Source organism: Cyprinus carpio, chromosome A19 (genome assembly GCF_018340385.1).
Source record: "Cyprinus carpio isolate SPL01 chromosome A19, ASM1834038v1, whole genome shotgun sequence".
NCBI lineage: Eukaryota > Metazoa > Chordata > Actinopteri > Cypriniformes > Cyprinidae > Cyprinus > Cyprinus carpio.
Window position 1 is genome coordinate 23,191,407 of NC_056590.1, and position 20,300 is coordinate 23,211,706.

A 20,300-nucleotide genomic window follows, 5' to 3' on the forward strand; every position below is an offset into this window, starting at 1 on the left:
CAGTTACGACGACGAACTGCAGTCAGGTCGAGACCCCGATTAGGACGAAGAGCATGCAGATGAGCTTCCCAGAGACGGTTTCTGACAGTTTGTGCAGAAATTCTTTAGTTATACAAACCGATTGTTGCAGCAGTTGTCCGGGTGGCTGGTCTCAGACGATCTTGGAGGTGAAGATGCTGGATGTGGAGGTCCTGGGCTGGTGTGGTTACACGTGGTCTGTGGTTGTGAGGCCGGTTGGATGTACTGCCAAATTCTCTGAAATGCCTTTGGAGATGGCTTATGGTAGAGAAATGAACATTCAATTCATGGGCAACAGCTCTGGTGAACATTCCTGCAATCAGCATTCCAACTGCACGCTCCCTCAAAACTTGCAACATCTGTGGCATTGGGCTGTGTCATAAAACTGCACATTTTAGAGTGGCCTTTTATTGTGGCCAGCCTAAGGCACACTTGTGCAATAATCATGCTGTCTAATCAGCATCTTGATATGCCACACCTGTGAGGCGGATGGATTATCTCGGAAAAGGAGAAGTGCTCACTAACACAGATTTAGACAGATTTGTGAACAATATTTGAGAGAAATAGGCCTTTTGTGTACATACTGTAGAAAAAGTCAGTTCATGAAAAATGGGGGCAAAAACAAAAGTGTTGCGTTTATAATTTTGTTCAGTGTATGTAGGTCTCCATATCCCTACTTGCTAAGCAGCCACAAGAGAAAAACAGCTTTTTTCCAAAAAAGTGGTCCATCAACAGTATTAACATTTTTGGATATTCAGCAAATAGGTTATTTGTCATTAATTCTCCAAATGTGGACAAATGAAATATGAAGACTGCAATTCGATGTGACTGGGCAGGTGGCTGATGATACAGGTTGTTAAGTTTTAGACTGTTCTGGCATGTGCCAGTGTCTGTTTCCAATGCTAAACAGCTGTACAGCTACAGCTACAGCTGTATTCAAAAGACTGTGTTCCAGACAGGCTTAGACCAAGCCAACTACTACATTTCTGCATTTAAATAATCAGTGGTACAAGAGAGGCACATATAGGCTTCATGACAGCTCCCCATCAGTAGTCCATCATTTTCTCTACCTTTCAGTCACTTCTTGGTATGTCTGCACACTTCCCTGAAAAATCTTAAACCTGCATAGGCTGGTTTTAACTGGTTTAATCTGGTCTCTTCAAACTAGCTGAAAAAACCCCAAAATCTAAAGAGCAGGTCATATTGTATGTAGGATTTTGAAAAATATCTCTTTTGCAGTTTATAACGTAGCTATCCTTAAATGAAAACAATCTGCAAAGTTATTAATCAAAAAAGTGCATAAAGATATTGTCTCTCAAAAGAGACAGCCGATTCAGATTCGCATTAACGAGTCATCATATTTTCGAATCTTTTGCCTGTATATATCACTGGGTAACACATTTGCATAATCCCCGCCTGCCCGCAAAATACGAGCACTCTGACCTGCGCACAAATACTTCCACTAGTTAGTGTGTTTACATCATGTTAAGAAGACGCTGTGTTCAAGGATACCACAGAAATACAATTCAAACCTTTTGTCATTTTACCAAGGACTGCTTTTCTAATCTTGGCTTTTCTAAACTGGCAGTGGGCAGGTTTTACAAAACAAAACAAAGACCGACATTCCGGCCAGGAAGACACATTTTCAAAGAACAATAACTGACTGTAGCATTCTTTTTCAGATAAACATGTTAATTTGGCATGTTTCTTAAATATCTGCAAACATATTATGGTATTTTTATGCTTTAGAAGAGTCAAAAACTTACATACAGCACCTTTAAACCAGTAATCGCACAGGAGAAAACCAACTTAGACTGGTTAAAGATGTTTTCAGCAGGGTCTGCAGTTATATAACATAAAATTCAGTAAAATGAAAAAGCTAAAAAATAAAAATCACAGCCCAAGCACATTAGGACGCCAGGCACGGCACTTGACTGATGACATCTCTGAAAGCGTTCATTTTTCTTCGTCCGCACGCTGTTAAATGTGGCACACACCTCTCTTCCCCTCCTCTGTCACAAACCTGAAATCAACTTTAAAATATATCATTCTTGCCACGGAGGTGAAACCGTAATGCTCCGTTCATGTACAGAATACAAACTTACAAACAGCCTAAATGGATAATCCATTCTCAGTGCAGCTCTCCCTGAATCAGAGTTAATCTACAAGATCATTTCCACAATGAATACTCAATTTTTCTGCCAGGAAATATGGGCTGCAGATTACCTCCGACAGCACAGAGCTGCAATCTTTAAGTCATACACAGTTTTATTTATGCATTTATCAGATAAAAACCCCCACCCAGAGTGAGTCACTGAGCTCACGCACACACAGGCATTTTTGACAAGTCCCACACTGCCACCTTCTGGTGAAAAAAAATGCTGCTTTGCAGATAATTTATGTAGGTAGGAAGGTGCCATGGCTGCATCCAATTATTATATATGAATTATTATTTTTATTTTATATTTGTTTAATGGCATCTTTTTTATCACTGAAGGCAAGTATCACTAATAACAATTTTACTGATGTCTCTAGGAAAAAAAGTTTTTCCTCAATATTTAACCATTGACTATAGCCATTCAACATTAAAGTATAATTGAGAGCTATCAATTTTAACATTTATTAAACTTGAAAAAACAATTACTTCTACTTTAAGGGAACTTAAAACAATCTTCACATAAACCCATAATAATAAATGTCATATTTAGCTACCTGTGCCCTTCCAAAAGTAGGAAATATACAGAAACTGAATAAAGTTCCTACAAAAAAATCCTAGATAAAAATTCAAATAGATGCTGTTTTTTTCAGGTTTATATTCTCCAAAAATCCAGAAAAAAATTATCACAGTTTCCAATAAATAAGTTAATAAATACATTTAAGAAGCAAAACTGTTTCTTGAGCACCAAATCAAGAAATTAGAAATTGAGTGATTTCTGAAGGATCAAGTGACACTACTGAAGAATGGAGTAATGACTGCTGAAAATTCAGCTTTGCCATCTAAGGAATACATTACGCTTTAAAATACATTAAAATAGAAAACAGTTCTATGGTAGTACATATTTATAATATAAATGGTAGTATATATTTATAAAATACATCATTCTTTTTTATATATACACACAACAAGCAAAAATGTTCTAAATAATTCCATGCAAATCTGAGCCTTTGGTATAACCAGCCAATATGTTCTGACTTGCTGTAATTGTGTAGTGTCACATAGCATTTTCACTTTCAGTGTGGAGACTGACAAATTACTTGATGCTGGAAATGTATCGTGTCATGCCTGGTTAGGACAAGGTGTAAAGCTCAGTTGAATTTGTTCTAGATCATTAAACATGACTTTATGGTGCCTCGTAAGCCTGTCTGCTGAGGTACTTTCATACAAAAACACTGTCTGTTCAGTAACAGACTGACTGTAGGAACTGTTGCTTCTCAAACAAATCTAATTCTACTGATTAACTCATTTAACTGATTTTAAAATCCAGATGTCGGTAGCAGATTGTAATGTTTATAAATACTACATATACATTCTAGCTGTAAAACGAGAGAGGAAACGGCAAAATGCATACACAGCAAGGGTGAAAGCACTAACGGAGAAGACAAAACACACAGCATGACAATGTATCATGATGCATTAAATGTGGGACAGGGGTTGAGTTAACAGCTGGCGTTCTCTCATTGACTGCTTCAGCGTCGACCTGGAACACGATGAAAAGACGCATCTTGTTACAGCAAAAAACAGCACAAATCGCACAATGACAGTTCAACGCAGCAATAAACATTTAAATATGTTTGTGCAAATGTAATTAACCCTGACAAACACACAAAGACTCTTTATACCAGAAACCTCTGCCTACTGTGTACTGTTATATTGGTGCATGTAAATAATAATAATTAAACATCATTCTTGCCTGTGCTCATTAAGTCGAAAACAAGTGGAAAAGAGTATTTTACTTTTACATAATGCATCTAATCTAATTGCTACCATAGCTGTTTGGAAGAGAATTGTAAGAAAAAACGTTTTAAATACAACTTTTCTTTTAAATATTAACATACAAACTTAATATAAGTCTAAAAAGAAAAAAAAAAGAAATCAAGTAAAAGAAGATTAAAATCTACACCGTGAGTAAGTACAGACAGGCAGATTAGAAAAAAAACTGATAGACAGTCTGAGACTGAGAGCAACAGTGCTGGTCACGATTAGTTTGGATTCAGTGCAGTAAACACAGTTTAAGAGAAGTTTATAACAGTTAGTCCTCCTATAACAGCAGGGGCTGAACTCTCTCCGGCTGAAGCCATAGAAACATGGAAACTCCAAAACAACACGAACAGCGGTAGACAAATTTGTAAGCTACCAACATTTTTCCATTCACGTTAACAAATTTCTACATAATCATGCCCGTGAAATCAAATCATGGCTGTGTCAAAGTATGTACACAGAAACAATACCCTGAGGTGATATCATGCACATTAGCATAACATTAGTGTGACTTACGTAATGCTACTACACAAAAATTATATACAGTTATTTATATAATTATATATAGTGTATAGTGTTATACACTACAATTTAAAAGTTTGGGTGCAGTAATTTTCATTAAACGGGTCATGAATTGATAACTTTTACTTGAGCTTTATATATATTAGAGGTCATCATACTAAAAGAATATCCTGTATGTTTCAGAAAGGAAAACTGCCTCCAAAGAAGAATATCAAGGCCTAATTCTGTAGCCCCACCCACTGATTAGTGCATGACATAGTAGGGAAATAACATGAGCGGTGCTAAACCAGATAGAGCAGTCAAGCAATAAACATGCTGTTAAAGATCACAAAATATTGTGCAGTGCCTGGTTGTGGACAAACACAATTGCTGCATAACCTTCCTTCAGATTCAAATGTTAGGAAAGCGTGGATGAACTTTATTTTTAATGAAATTCCAGCTCAAATGAGTAAAACATTGAGTGTTTGTTTGTTTAATTTCACCGCATATTCCTTTGTAAATGACACAGGTCGATGCTGGATTTGCAGAGAGACTGAGATTAAAAAGCAATGCTGGTCAATTTATATTGGATCCGACAGGAATGGAGCAGCACACTTATGTGAGAAAAAAATATTAGTACTATGTGTCACTATTGCTTTGTTAGAGGTCGCTTGATATGTTCTGATTATGTGTACGTGTCTAACCAAAGTCACAGAAGGCTATGAATTTTAAAGGATGCAGCTTGTCAAACAGACACAGAAAGTTAGTTTACTATGGAAAACTGTTATGGGCCATAAAAACTGAGCGTTTCTCAAGCAGGCCTCAAAACCAGGGTAGAAAATAACCTATTACATATTGATTTTGATGTTTTTGAATGTAAAAACCAAGCGAATGTCATAAGTGGTCCACATACAACTGTATAAAATAATTTTAAAAAGCCAGTTCATGATCCCTTTAATATTTTACTCTAGTCTTTTTTAACTTTAGTAACATCTCTTATGCTCAGCATATTTATTTCATATGCAATACAGTAAGAACAGCAATAATGTGAAATATTATTAGAATTTAAAAATACTTGTTATCTGCTGTAATCTATTTTAAAAATACATTTATTTCTGTGATGTAAAAAATGTTTTTCAGCAGACATTACATTGGTATTCAGTATTACATGATCCTTCAGAAATTTAATATGCTGATTTAGAGCTCAAGAAAAGTTGATAAACTTTCAGTGTTTATAAACAGTTCTGCTCCATAATATTTTTGTGGAAATGTATACATTTTTTTCAGGATTCTTTGATGAATAAAAAGTTCCAAATAACAGCATTTATATGAAACAGAAAATTATCACTTTTGATCAATTTACTGCATCCTTGCTAAACAAAAATATAATTTTTCTTTGTAAAAAAAATAAATTAAAATCCTACTGACATTAAACTTATAAACTGTAGTGTAAATATATATGACAATATATCACAGTAGATTTTGTTAGGAAAAGTATTTACTATTAGCATTTAAATTTAATGTGCACTGGGATTTTTTAATGCCAATACCAAGAAAAATGGCAAAAATAAGATTTGACAGGAAAAAGTATTCAAATTTTTAACAATACATTAAAACAACTTGAGGTTCAATCTGGAGGTGTACTTAGAAGTTGCATTGGTTACAACATACTGTACATTGGCAAATCTAAAAACATACTTTATAAAATGTACAAAAATTAAAACATTCATTAACATGGATTTAATAAATATGCAGTGCTGAATCTAATGTTCTTTTTATGGTCTGTTTGAGACTCTAAAAATGGAAGGACACTCTGAAAATGGCTGGGAAAGTCTGTATTACACTCTTTAGGTGTTCCACCCTCCTGTTTCAGTCTCTCCAAAGCAAACCTGCACTCCTCCATCAGATAAGACTCAATCCAACCACCTGAAAGACTTCTGCTCTGTTTGAGGCAGTCCAACACCAGGTAAAAATGGAGTGAAGCGATGGAAGTCACCTCAGGTCACTAGCAGGTTTTCATAATATATGAAAATGAAAACAACACTCACAAAGAAAAAACACTCACAAAGAGGTAAAGACATGCGGCCGAGTCAAACTCACCCTTTAAATCTCTAGTAATAAATAAACCAATTGCCTCACAGGGAAAACAAGCAAAGGAGTCACAACTGCTCATTAAAGAGTGAATTTACACCTTTCTGCAGCCTGTACAGTTCAAGGATCCTTGCTTTGCATATGAAGGGTGTTTAAATATCCATTAGATGCCATAATTTGTCAGGCACAGCCCTACGGGCAAAAGACGGAGAAAAATATGCTGTGATGGGAAGGGTAGGATAACACAAACCAAAAAAACAACACACCCTTTAGCAGAGGAGGAGAATAAATTAACCGCAAAGACACCACAGGAAGTGTCAGAGTCATTCAGTTAATGTATACTTCTCATTTAGAATTAGTACCAACTTAACTCTTCTTGCTCATTTAATAATTTTATATCACAGTAACAGTGAACTGCTTTTCTTCTAAGTGAATAATTACACTACAAGATGTTTTATTATCACTATGAATATTATTATTAGAATAAATCAGTAGTATTCGATTTTTATTAATAATACTTATTTTAATATTACATATATTGCGTAGTCATGTTGTAATGCATATATTTATTCTAGTGACTAAAATACTTTAATTAACTTAATTGACACACCAAAAAGCAAGATTGTTGAGATGACAGATGAATTATAAATGGCCCCTTTTTGTTTTGTTTTGTTTTTTAGTCAGATTTTTTTTATATCATGCCATCTCATAGTATAAACAGTATAACAAAATATTTTTCCCCATTGTGATATATGCAGTCATATAACCCCAGCCCTATTTTGGTGGCCCACAAAACAACACCCTACCCTAGACAATTTTGGTTCCTTTGCTGCCTCCATTTCTGAGCCTTTACAGGCCATTACACTTTTAATAATGCAACCCTGCCTCATTCTCCCTCCCATGATGCACAGCCCATCTCACCGGCTACACCTGTGATCTCACAGGCCATAAAAGCGAATAAACAACTCACAGTCTCTCGCTCTGTGCTGAAACCAGACCATTCTCATTCTCACTTCTCTCCAGACCGAGCTTGATGAGGCGTTCTGGTTAGCGCTCTCTGGAGAAGCCCTATAAAAGCTGAGCCCCAAACCTCTGCGCCAATACAGGTTTCTGTTGAATTACACCACAATTTACTTCACCATTTACTAGCGCAACTATCGACAATGACATTTTTCTGTGTAAGTGATCACTGACGGGCTGGCAGGAAAAAGTACTGAAAAAGTACTGAAAAAGCAGAAAAAAGACAAAGGAATAAAAGGACAGAGAGAAAGAAACCTGCATAATAAAGCTGTGTTTCTAATCAAATGGCTGCTTAAAATCAGTAGGTTGTTGGCAGTCTTATCAGGCACAATTTAAGACAGAACAATCTAAATGGCATTTGGAATAGCAGGATCACTATCTAGCAATGAACACATTTATAATGTTCCCAGGAATCTTATTTGTGTATATTCTCTATTTGCACTCCATCAGTACTTAATGTAGCAGATCTCAACATCCATGTCACTAAATCATTAGCTTTCTACGCCAAAGCTGCTTAAAATGATTATTTCAATACTTCTTCAGGGAGCCCAAAATATAAAGATTTCATTTCTGGGAGGCATTAGTGCTGGGTATTATTTAGTGCACTGATACAATGAGAACCAAAATTAAGCTAGATTTGATCTGTGGGTAAATTTCAAATTTTAAATAATCGAAACAGTAGCAACAATAATGAGGGTAGATGGCCTACTTTAGAAACTCTAACTCATATGCCATTTAGAAAATGAATCCTGTCCGAATAGTGCAAACAAATGATTAAGGCAATGAGCACAACTTTAGTCCCTTACCTTCCTCAAAGTCAGCATTGTCCTCTGTGTGGTGAGGGAAAGGGAAGCAGTTGGTGATCTCCAACCTGTCCTCCACCACCAGCCCCAGCAGCACCCCCTGCACCACCTCACTGCCCTGACCTTCCTCCTGGTAATGCTTGATGATCTTCATCACCACCTGAAACATTAAAACACAAGCTTGAAGATCTGCTAACACTCAGATCAGAATTTAGAGTGAATATCTGTTTTTCCATGATTTTCATAACTTTTTGAAGCTTAAAATATACAAATATAAATTGCACATACATACAAATATTTTTTGGAAAATAAAACTATAATTAAATGTATTTATTATTTATTAATACAAAAGTTTGGAATAATTAAGATGCTTTTAATGTTTTTGAAAGAAGTCTATTTGATCAAAAATACAGTGAAACAGCAATAATTGTCAAATATTATTACAACTAAAAATGTATATGCTGTTTTCAATTGTAATACATTTTAAAAGTGTTATTTGTTCCTGTAACGAATTTTCGGGAGCCATTTTTTTAGAAATTGATTTTAATCATCAAATATTCATTAAATTTTTTTTTTTTTTTTTTTAAGAAATTAATTAATTTGCGGTCTGTAAAAAAATAATACTTTTATTCAGCAAAGATGCATTAAATTGATCAAGTGACAGTAAAGACATTTATAATATTACAAAAGATTTCTATTTAAAATAAATGCTGTTTTAATTTTACTATTGATCAAAAAATCCTGAAAAAAAAGTATTGTGGTACCCACAAATAAATTAAGCAGCAAAAACTTGTTTTCGACATTTATAAGAACTATTATTAAAAAATGAGAAGCAATAGTAAATGATAACAATTGAGCACTAAACAACATATTTAATTGATTTCTAAAGGTTCATGTGACGCTGAAGACTGGAGAAATATCGGTTTCAAATTATTATTATTTTTTTAAGAAATAAACTTCAGTGAACAAAGGAGACTTCTTTCAAAAACAAAAATAAATAAATAAATAACTTTTGACTGGTGGTGTCTGGTGTGCTTAAATATGTATATAGTCTGAATAGGTATACAGTCTGAATAGTCCATCAGAAAGCATGTTCTGGAACTGTAAATGACAAAGGGTGGACAGCTGAAGGGATTCCTGGAAAGGTGCTGAAAGGAATTTGGTAGTAGATGGATTTGGAACAAAATAGGGCTCAATCTTTAATCTGTAAACTTTAATACAGATCATAACCATTTGGTATTAGAAATGTCCCCTATAGATAAAAGATGACAGATGGAGAATGGGAAAATCTGAGAAGCCATGGGAGTGGGGCAGCGGTAATAACAGAGGATAAAATACCACAGGTGAAGAGCAAAGCATCCCACACAGCAGCGATAAGCTCAGTGGCTCAGAAGCTCCGCGTTTTTATAGAAAAATTTAATTCATCTTCAGTCGAGCAGAGCAGGGGCTCGAATCTGTCGACAAAGCAGTATCGATCCTTGGTCCAGGAGGCCTGGCATCTAACACAATAATAGATTTTCAATTGTGACCAACAGTAGGCACAACCGTATTTGAATCCTAACAACAACAAAAAATGTCCTATGTTAAAGCCTCAAAGGTTTCAAATAAAAATAGGTGAGAGATACCTTGATACACTTGGCACTGAATTCATTGGACCAGTACAGAAAGGTCAGTGGGGCACAAAAAATAGCATGGTTAACAAGATCTTGGTTCAGAAACCTTTGACATAGGTCCATGCCTAAATCTCCCAATGCTTAACCAGGATTAAGGAACCAATGTGGGGGGAAAAAATCAATACAGCACCATCCATTCATCTTCAAAGCCTGATCCTCATCCAGAGCTTGTGCTGAAGCAATTTCTATAAGAGTTAAAAGACTTCTACAACCAGAATCTAGAGTACTCTTTGTGGAAGATCCAAAACACCTTCCTGCCATTCACAAGGTAGGTTCAAAATGCCTTAGACATACACATTTCCAGAAAAAAATTATAATAATAAAATAAAAAAAATGCTCAGGCCTGGAAAAGCTGGCAGAACCTGCTAGAGATTTTGTCCAAACTATTTTATTAGTGAAACCGACTATCTTCACAGTTCCAATTTTATTTATAGCATGTAGATAATTATTAGAACCTCAAAAATCGAACAGCAAATATTCATGCCCATAATGCCCTAACTGAGAGGCAGAGGTATGTATGACCGATTGTAAGCTGGCAGGGGTCTAGAATTCCTGGATGTCAGTTGATGGCTGTATTGGTGGCTTGCCATCTGATTATCAATAAAACTGACAGTTTCTGAATAAGCAAGCACTTAGGCCATTAGGCAAGACTCCAGCAGGCCAGAGAGCCAGATGTAGCTTTAGCCACATTAAACCAGGCCTCCTATCCCTTCGGTGCTAGTCAGAACCCATTTCTGCTCTACAAAAATGTGACACTACCCACAGGTTATCAACTAGTTGTGGATGTTATGATGTCAAAACAAAATAATAAAAATTAAAACTTTATTCATGTACATTTTCATTAGTAATTTTGTTGAAATCAAACTGGTCTAGGGACATAGCATTCACAACGAGTTGAAACTTTGCTGTTGATGAAAATATTACAAGAAAAAAGACAATACAAGATATTGGCAAATGTTTTTGAAGAACAAAATATGAAAACAATATGATTGCTTCTAATAATCAAACTAAAATCCGTGTCTAACTCGAGTTGCAGAGGTTAAAACTGATCAGTGAATGAAACTGTACACACTGTGAATAGACTTTCCGTAACACACTAAACCATGAATGAACAATTCATAATTAAAACAAAGAACTCACAATATTTTATTATAACACCGTTTTCAGGAGTGAAGGTTTCCACAACAAGCACAGCTGTTTTTTTATGTTTAAATTATTATCAAAACATTTGAATATTTGGTTTACTTTTCCACTCTCATCATCTAGGCTAAAATTTGTTATCTGCGCAAACTAAAATGATACGCCATTTTAGTCAGAATAACACTGACTAAAATAAAAAATGAATATGACGTGACAAAATATTGGCACATTTTTAAGCATATTTTTCTCAACAGACAAAAAAAAGTGAATAAATAAATACAATAAAATAAAATTAAAATAAAACAATAAAAATTCACAATGACCTTGCAGTAAATCCAGAAACATGCAAACCCATGGATGGATGTTCAAGTAGTACTAGTAAATATCTGTGCTTGTAAACCAGGTTACATAATCAACAGTGGCAATCCATGAACATGATCATTTCATAAACTGTTCTAGTTGACATTGGATAACGCTATACTGTAGCGCCTGCTAAATGTGGTATGTAAAATACTAAAGGGGCCATCCGCAAAAGATTCTGACAGAAAGATTTAAAAACACATAAAGGAAACAGCCAGAGCAAAATACAAAAAGTTCACACAGCAATGTGTACATCCGAATGTGTCAAGTTTCCACAAAGCCCTTGCTCATTGTCTTAGTGGGACAAGGTGACTGGGAGAGCTACAGAGCAAGTGGCATTCACAGGTCGAAAAGAGTGATTTCTAACACAAGCCGAAGTCACCAGGGATCCAGAGTGAGAATGAGGCAGGCATTGAGTGCTAGTCCCTGTAGTCCATCTGTCAAGCACTTTGAAACTCAGACACTGCAAAGTCATGAGGAAGAGAAGCAAGAGTCTTCAGCAAGGTGCACACCAATCAGCTTCTCAGAAAAAAAAGTGGATGCACGACCTCGGGCGAGCTTCCAGCAGATGGACATCTACTTTGTGTCAGAACGAAGACTGTAGAAGATATATAAAAGATGCTTTAAAAGATGCTTAAATCTTTAAAGTGACATAAACTGAGTTTTTAGTTATGAAACGTCTATAAAATGTTTTTGGACACAACAATAACAGAAAAAAAAAACAGCTTTCAATCGGAGTGGCGGTAGTCTTCTGTTGGCACTTTGGCCTTAGTCAGGAAATGGCACAGCGGGCAACTGTGAGGAATGCAAAACCCGGGTGCCTGTTGCTTGCCAGAGTCTTATTGTGCACCCTCAGCACAAACTCAGCCATCCATCTTTTACGCTTGCTGTAGAAGTGCTCCAGGTTTATGGCAAATCAAGTTCTTCTCTCACCTGTTAATCTGCACTTCACAGCACGCCGTCACTGTGCTATTACTTCGCAGAGGGCCCTCAAGGGCCGTATATAAGCTCCACTCACACTCCCCTTCTGTCACGATCTGAATCCACCAAAAGGTTGTTGAGAGAGTGAATTACTGTGTGTCTAAATCTTTTAAAGACACCTAAAGACATTAGTCATTAAAAACACTGGAGAATAGTTACCTAATATGTCAATGTTGTGGAATTTATCCATTTGTATGATGGGAACCAGCAAATTTTATCCTAAACATACAAGGGATTCAATGCCTACACCAGATGCATTCTGCCACTTCCACTTAGTTTATCTTTGTCTAATTAGGAAAAAGACAAGGTAACTCAATCATTTATTTTTAAATGAGCATATGTTTTGTATGTGTGTGTGTGTGTGTGTGTGTGTGTGTGTGTGTGTGTGTGTGTGTGTGTGTGTGTGTGTGTGTGTGTCCATTTAAATATATAAATTATGCAGGCAAAAGCAGAAATCAAACACATGTGGGACAGAGTGCCATAAGTCCTGAATTTTGCATCACAAGGATTGAAAGTCAGTTCACCGCAGTGACTCCTTTAAGAGTGGTTTATGTAAAAGTGAATCAAAATTTCTTGTGACACATTCCTAGTCCTACTGTGCATCATTCACTGGTCTGCAAAGATGTCAAAGAAAATAATTTTTGCCACTGTAATCTTAAATGAAAATGTAATCTTCCATCAAAATTTGCTAAAACTCTGAACCTACTTGTCAACAAAAATTGTCCTTTTGTCAACACACTTGGATTTAATTCTTGATGTAAATGATTGATTATTATACATGTAAAGTTACTGATTATTTAAAGATTTGGATGCTGTAAAAAACTTCAATCACAAGAATAAATTACATTTAAACTAACATCCTTGCCTTGGATTTTTGGAGCATAAGTGACGCCCTTAAAAAACCTAAATCATAATTATTATAAATTACAAACTTTTGACCAGTAGTATATATATATATATATATATATATATATATATATATAATATATATAGATATATATTATATATATATAAACAAAACCATCTTATATTAATAAGAATCTCATTGCTTGCTATATATATATATAGTACTAATATTGTAATAACTTATGTAAAATATATATAAACATACACAGTTTAGTTTATTATATAAATTTACATAATTATAAAAATAAAAATTAAATATATGTACAGGTCCTTCTCAAAAAATTAGCATATTGTGAAAAAGTTCATTATTTTCCATAATGTAATGATAAAAATTAAACTTTCATATATTTTAGATTCATTGCACACCAACTGAAATATTTCAGGTCTTTTATTGTTTTAATACTGATGATTTTGGCATACAGCTCATGAAAACCCAAAATTCCTATCTCAAAAAAAATAGCATATCATGAAAAGGTTCTCTAAACAAGCTATTAACCAAATCATCTGAATCAACTAATTAACTCTAAACACCTGCAAAAGATTCCTGAGGCTTTTAAAAAACTCCCAGCCTGGTTCATTACTCAAAACCGTAATCATGGGTAAGAGGTTAACCCAGAAGGCCATCATGACACCCCTCAAGCAAGAGGGTAAGACACAGAAAGAAATTTCTGAACGAATAGGCTGTTCCCAGAGTGCTGTATCAAGGCACCTCAGTGGGAAGTCTGTGGGAAGGAAAAAAAATGGGTGGCAAAAAAAACGCTGCACAACAAGAAGAGGTGACCGGACCCTGAGGAAGATTGTGGAGAAGGACCGATTCCAGACCTTGGGGGACCTGCGGAAGCAGTGGACTGAGTCTGGAGTAGAAACATCCAGAGCCACCGTGCACAGGCGTGTGCTTTTGACCCAGAAACAGCGGCAGAAGCGCCTGACCTGGGCTACAGAGAAGCAGCACTGGACTGTTGCTCAGTGGTCCAAAGTACTTTTTCGGATGAAGCAAATTTTTTCATGTCATTCGGAAATCAAGGTGCCAGAGTCTGGAGCAAAAACGGGGAGAAGGAAATGCCAAAATGCCTGAAGTCCAGTTTTAAGTACCCACAGTCAGTGATGGTCTGGGGTGCCATGTCAGCTGCTGGTGTTGGTGTCCACTGTGTTTTATCAAGGGCAGGGTCAATGCAAGCTAGCTATCAGGAGATTTTGGAGCACTTCATGCTTCCATCTGCTGAAAAGCTTTATGGAGATGAAGATTTCGTTTTTCAGCACGACCTGGCACCTGCTCACAGTGCCAAAACCACTGGTAAATGGTTTACTGACCATGGTATTACTGTGCTCCAATTGGCCTGCCAACTCTCCTGACCTGAACCCCATAGAGAATCTGTGGGATATTGTGAAGAGAAAAGTTGAGAGACGCAAGACCCAACACTCTGGATGAGCTTGAGGCCGCTATCGAAGCATCCTGGGCCTCCATAACACCTCAGCAGTGCCACAGGCTGATTGCCTCCATGCCACGCCACATTGAAGCAGTCATTTCTGCAAAATGATTCCCGACCAAGTATTGAGTGCATAACTGAACATAATTATTTGAAGTTGAAGTTGACTTTTGTATTAAAAACACTTTTCTTTTATTGGTCGGATGAAATATGCTAATTTTTTGAGATTTTGAGCTGTATGCCAAAATCATCAGTATTAAAACAATAAAAGACCTGAAATATTTCAGTTGGTGTGCAATGAATCTAAAATATATGAAAGTTTAATTTTTATCATTACATTATGGAAAATAATGAACTTTTTCACAATATGCTAATTTTTTGAGAAGGACCTGTATATAAAAGTAGAACACATTAAAATAAAGTAAAATATTCCAAAGCCCTGTCTTCTTAGTAGGCAGTGCTACCAACTGATGCTTCGTTATTGCTCTCACCCTTCAGTGTGTTCAAAAGAGACTGACAACCCAACGTCACCGTTTGAAAAGATGCAAGGTAGTGCTGAAGCGCATGAAGTGAAGAGTGACACAGTTCAGTGATTTAAGTGGATCACTGCTGCCCCCTGTTGACCAGCTGCCTCACACCTAGAAGACGAGCAACGTTTAGGGAGATTTACTTATATAGAGAATAAACCCTTGACAAAAGCAAAGACAGAACGTGAATGTGTTGGAAGACAAGGGGAAAACATCCTACAAACTGTAAAATTGTGTGTGATTCAGAAGTATGTATGTGGAAAGATATACACAAATATATATGCCATTCAGTTATATTTTAGCATAAAACTCCTGAGGGAATCAGAAATTAATGATTTAAACATGCATAAGTGATTCTCATGCATAAGCAGACCTTATTTCACACTGCTTAAAAAGTGCTTAGCTTTTGCCTGAAAGGTAAAAAATAAGAGTTTCATATAACGGAGTGAGAGAGAGAAAGACAGAAAGAGAGAGCTGAGAAGATACATATCCCTGGAAGGGATTTGTAAAGCTCTCCGTTTAAGATGCTTACCCACCCTGAAGCAGTCGCCTCTAATCCACCTGCTTTATACATTTAGCTTATTTGTATTCATCTAAAAACTCTGTGAACAGCAGGTCTACAAAACGGAGCACAGCAACAATGCCTGATTCTCAGGTGGCTGAAGCAAAAGGGAAAATACAGCAGATGGTTAATATCATGGTCTTCCTCTATCCCTTCTTAACTCACGGGGAGGATTAACAAGAAAACTGGCATATCAATAACACCCACCTCAGATGCGTTTCCAGTGACCTGCAAATGCTTTTGCCTTATGGAATAAAATTCATTTTATATATATATATATATATATATATATATATATATATATATATATATATATATATATTAATATAATTTAGATTTGCAATGCATTCCTGTTCTGGCAAAGCTGAATTTTTAGCAGTCATTACTCCAGTCTTCAGTGTCACATGATCATTCTAATATGCTGATTTGCTGCTCAAGAAACATTTTTTATTTTTAAAAGTAAAAGAATTAATCTTACTGACTTTTGAACTGCAGTGTATATTTGCTAAAAGTATATTTGGACAAGTTTTTGAAATACACTTGATTTCAAAAAGAAAAAAAAAGTCACAAAACTTTTGATTGTTTTTATCTTCTGGGTAAACGTACAAAAAGGGTATTCTAATGAACCCATCATTCATGTCTGTACACAGTTTTCTGCAGCACAGAGCTGGAAAGACAATGAATGATGAAGTCTGCAAATATGGAACTAAAACAAAAAACAAAAAGAGCAAAACTCCCAATGATGCATGCATGAGAGACAAAAGAAAAACCTTCAGGAAGCCCAAAATGTTTCCTCAAAAGCATCATTCCAGTGCAAAATGTGCAAGAAGGCACATGAACCATCAGCACCTTTAAGTTTCAGCATCAAGAGAATGTTCTGAAAAGCCCACGGACGGGCACAAAAAAAGAAATCATTCAAACAGCTCCAACTAACAGCAAAAAGGAAGCTGAGCTTTAGTAAAGCCCAAAAACAGGTTTTGGGGCATGTGGATAGAAAATCAATGTAATCATCAATGGCAGCTTTGCTTGAGGCACCTTAACAGGAAACAGCTTTTCAAGGGCTGCAGCCTAAAAACTAAAAAAGTGGAACACTGAGCTTGATGGTTTTAAAGAAACAAAGCAAAAACTTACATTTCTGCGCATTCACAACATTTGGCACTCATTCCCTCAGCAGCGGGGAGCGAGATCGGAAAAAGTAAAACAAGCGAGAAGCTTCCATAAGCATCAAGTTTATTTAGGTTCAGTGAACTTAATGTGGCTGTACAAACAGATTTACTACAAAAACACAGCAAAAATAAAAAATCTTTTGACTTCTGTTCAGGCCTGTAAAACTGAAGCAATGATCTGCAATCTGATGGAACTAATTCAATTAAATTATGAACAAAAAGAAAACAGCTGCTCGGTAAATGAGGGTTTACAATAAGACATTGCTGTTTATTTAATAATTATAAAAACCAGGGACTCTCTGCTTAACTCAGGGTGACTGTGATCATAAACTAGCCCATATCTTTATGAGCACTGATAAAGTCAAAATGAATCCCATCACACTGCCCAAGCTAAATCACCCACAACACAAAAAAAAAAACTGACAAAACCCACTAATTGTTCAACAGTGTGGACTGTTTTAGAGAAAGATGCATTTATCCATTCATTAATTTTAAGACAGACAGTTAGAATTTAAAATAATAATATACTTTCAACTTCACAATGGGGAATAAAGCAAACATAACCTATAGAGGAGCACAGAGGGATTGGATGGTTGCAACAAATATGTGCAACCTAGACACATTTGTAACCTGTCTGTATGAAAAGAGCTAAAGTTTCAACATCAGAGCAATAATTAAGAAGTTCCAGTCAACAAAAAATGCCACAAATCTGCCTGGAAGAGGACGTGTGACTGTTTCGTCCTAATGCATGGTTAGGAGGAGACTTAGAGTGGCCAAAGACTCTCCAAGGATCACAGCCGGAGAATTGAAGGAAATAGTTGAGTCTCTGGGTCTAAAAACCTTTAAAAAAAATTATCAAACAGCACCTACATCACCACATGTTGTTTCAGACGGTTTTAAGAAGAAAATTAAGAAAAGAAAACGCTCTTATCCACAAACAAACTCCAGCATATTCATTTGCCAGACACTACTGGAACTTCAGAGAGGACTGGCTATAAGAACCCTATAGACATGGAGTGTGTGGTGAACTGAAGAGAAGACACATCAACATGGAGCTGGTAACCTGAAGGGTCTGGAAGTGGTTCTGGATGAAGGAATGGTCTCTAATCTCCAAACTCATCAAGCATTACAGGTGAAGACTCAGAGCTGTTATCTTGGCAAAAGGATGATGCAAAAAGTACTGAATAAAGGGTATGATTAATTGTGGCTAATGTGTATTAGAGAAAAACATTTATTTCATTATGAGATTTCCCTCCCATTTTAAATTCTTATTCTCCAGTGTTTGGTTAGATTTTTGTAAATGTTTAAAATAAAAGATCAAAAGGATTAATAATATAGATGTATTTTCACAGCCTTTTTTGATCATATTTATCATCTATCATCTGTCAGAGTCATGTGACTATTTACACTAGAAATGTAAATGTTCATATGAAATCAAGCCAGCCTGCACTTTATAGCCGACAGCTCTGTAGAAAATACATCTCTTTTTGGACAATACAAACCCAAAAGTAAATGTTGCTAATGTGACCGGTGTAATTAAATAAGATGACATCTTTGCGGGATGTCATCTTCACAATAGTATCCATCTTCACGCGCGCCTGGGATACACAACCATAGACATATAAATATGTCTATGTACACAACCGTTAAACCGGTGCCTTCCGTTGAACCTTTGAAATCGGATCTTTTCAATGCAAAGAGTTGAACCGGTTTAATAAAAACCAAACTAAAGCGATAACAAACAAAAAAAAGTGCATAAACATTTACAACTGAGAGATATACATTTAGTACTGTTAACTGTAAAATCATAATCTGTTTGTGTTCTAATTATATATATATATATTGTGGTTTATCATATATATATATATAATTCTTTTTGTGTTCTATTTTTTAGATTAGATTAGATTAATTTTTAATTTCTGAACCGGGGAACGTAAAATATACAGCTTTATTTATTGAAAACCTTTAATAAAGAGCAGTATGTGACTACGGATTACTTTATTCCCCACATGGATGGTTTTGAACTGGTTCCTTGCAATGAAATGAACTGTTCAAAAGAACCGACTCGCGAAAAGGATTCAAACTTTCCTTCACTAGAACGTGCAGCTGTGATAGCGGTCGGAAGAAACAGCACCTACTGTGAACTGTTCCTAGAGTGAGTTAACTAATACAGTTCTGAAAGTATTTATCTAATAAATCAAAGAGCAGCTGCCAAAGTATCTCATGGGAGAAGCTCAGCTCTGTACCACAAAGTAAGTTAATGCGATTTTTATTTCTAGTAATGATAGCAGTGTATTAGTATAATACCATAGTTGTTCTGTTCTTTGCAGCTGCGCCTTGAAGGAACTTGAAACTCTTGCAAAAGACCTCTATGGAGCAAAACTCATCTTACAGAGATTTCAGATCAGGAAATGCAAACACATGAAAGATCAATTACCTGCATCAGCGTGTTATGTGCGTTCTCTCTCTCTCTCTCTCTCTCTCTCTCTCTCTCTCTCTCTCTCTCTCTCTCTCTCTCTCTCTCTCTCTAAATGTTAATAATTTTATATTTAAGTTAAATACTGTTGGAAATGTTCACATATGATTACTAATAGATTATTAATATAAATTTATTGTTACAAAGTAATAATGATTTAATGATATTATTTTATAATAATGAAATAAAATTTAAAAGTCAGAATTTGAGAAATCGGTTGAGGGCAGATGGGAGTTTATCATAGACAGTAAAAGAAAGTTGTTGTTTTTTTACCACAAGAGGGTGATATAGCCTCCAAGAGCTAACGAGCCTGGTTCTTATGTCCAATAACTGATCTTGTGAGGACTGTATTTATTAATGTTACATTACATGCTTTTGCATGGGAATTAACCACGTGCACACTGTGTTTTGATGTAGGTAATTTTATCAAATTGGCTAAACATATTGTAGGACACTAGAATTTAAGTCTGGTGAGTCATGCATGGCAGAGATTCTGAAAGAGAACCGAAAGGCTAGACTATCTTTTCATGGATGAAGAGAACTTGGTCCCATTCTGTCTCTTTGAATGTCTGTAACGTCAAAGACTTACTTTGTTTGATCTATTGGGTTTAAATATAGCCTCAAATGTGTCTTCACTATTTTTGTCCCGAGTTGGGATGTATTGCTTTTT

At 35.8% G+C, this 20,300-nt stretch overlaps 1 protein-coding gene across 1 annotated transcript in view; it reads right to left on the reverse strand.

Annotated features, from left to right (window-relative positions):
• Window positions 1–19,629, reverse strand: part of LOC109112481 (eukaryotic translation initiation factor 3 subunit H-B-like) — a 142,683-nt gene extending 123,054 nt beyond the window's left edge. Inside the window, exons 1-2 of the mRNA XM_042777103.1 lie at window positions 19,592–19,629; window positions 8,416–8,572 (exon numbers count right to left, since the gene is read on the reverse strand). Of these exons, the coding sequence (XP_042633037.1) occupies window positions 8,416–8,433 (18 nt within the window). The 5' untranslated portion in view covers window positions 8,434–8,572; window positions 19,592–19,629. The remainder of the gene's footprint in view (window positions 1–8,415; window positions 8,573–19,591) is intronic.
• Window positions 19,630–20,300: the final 671 nt, after the last annotated feature.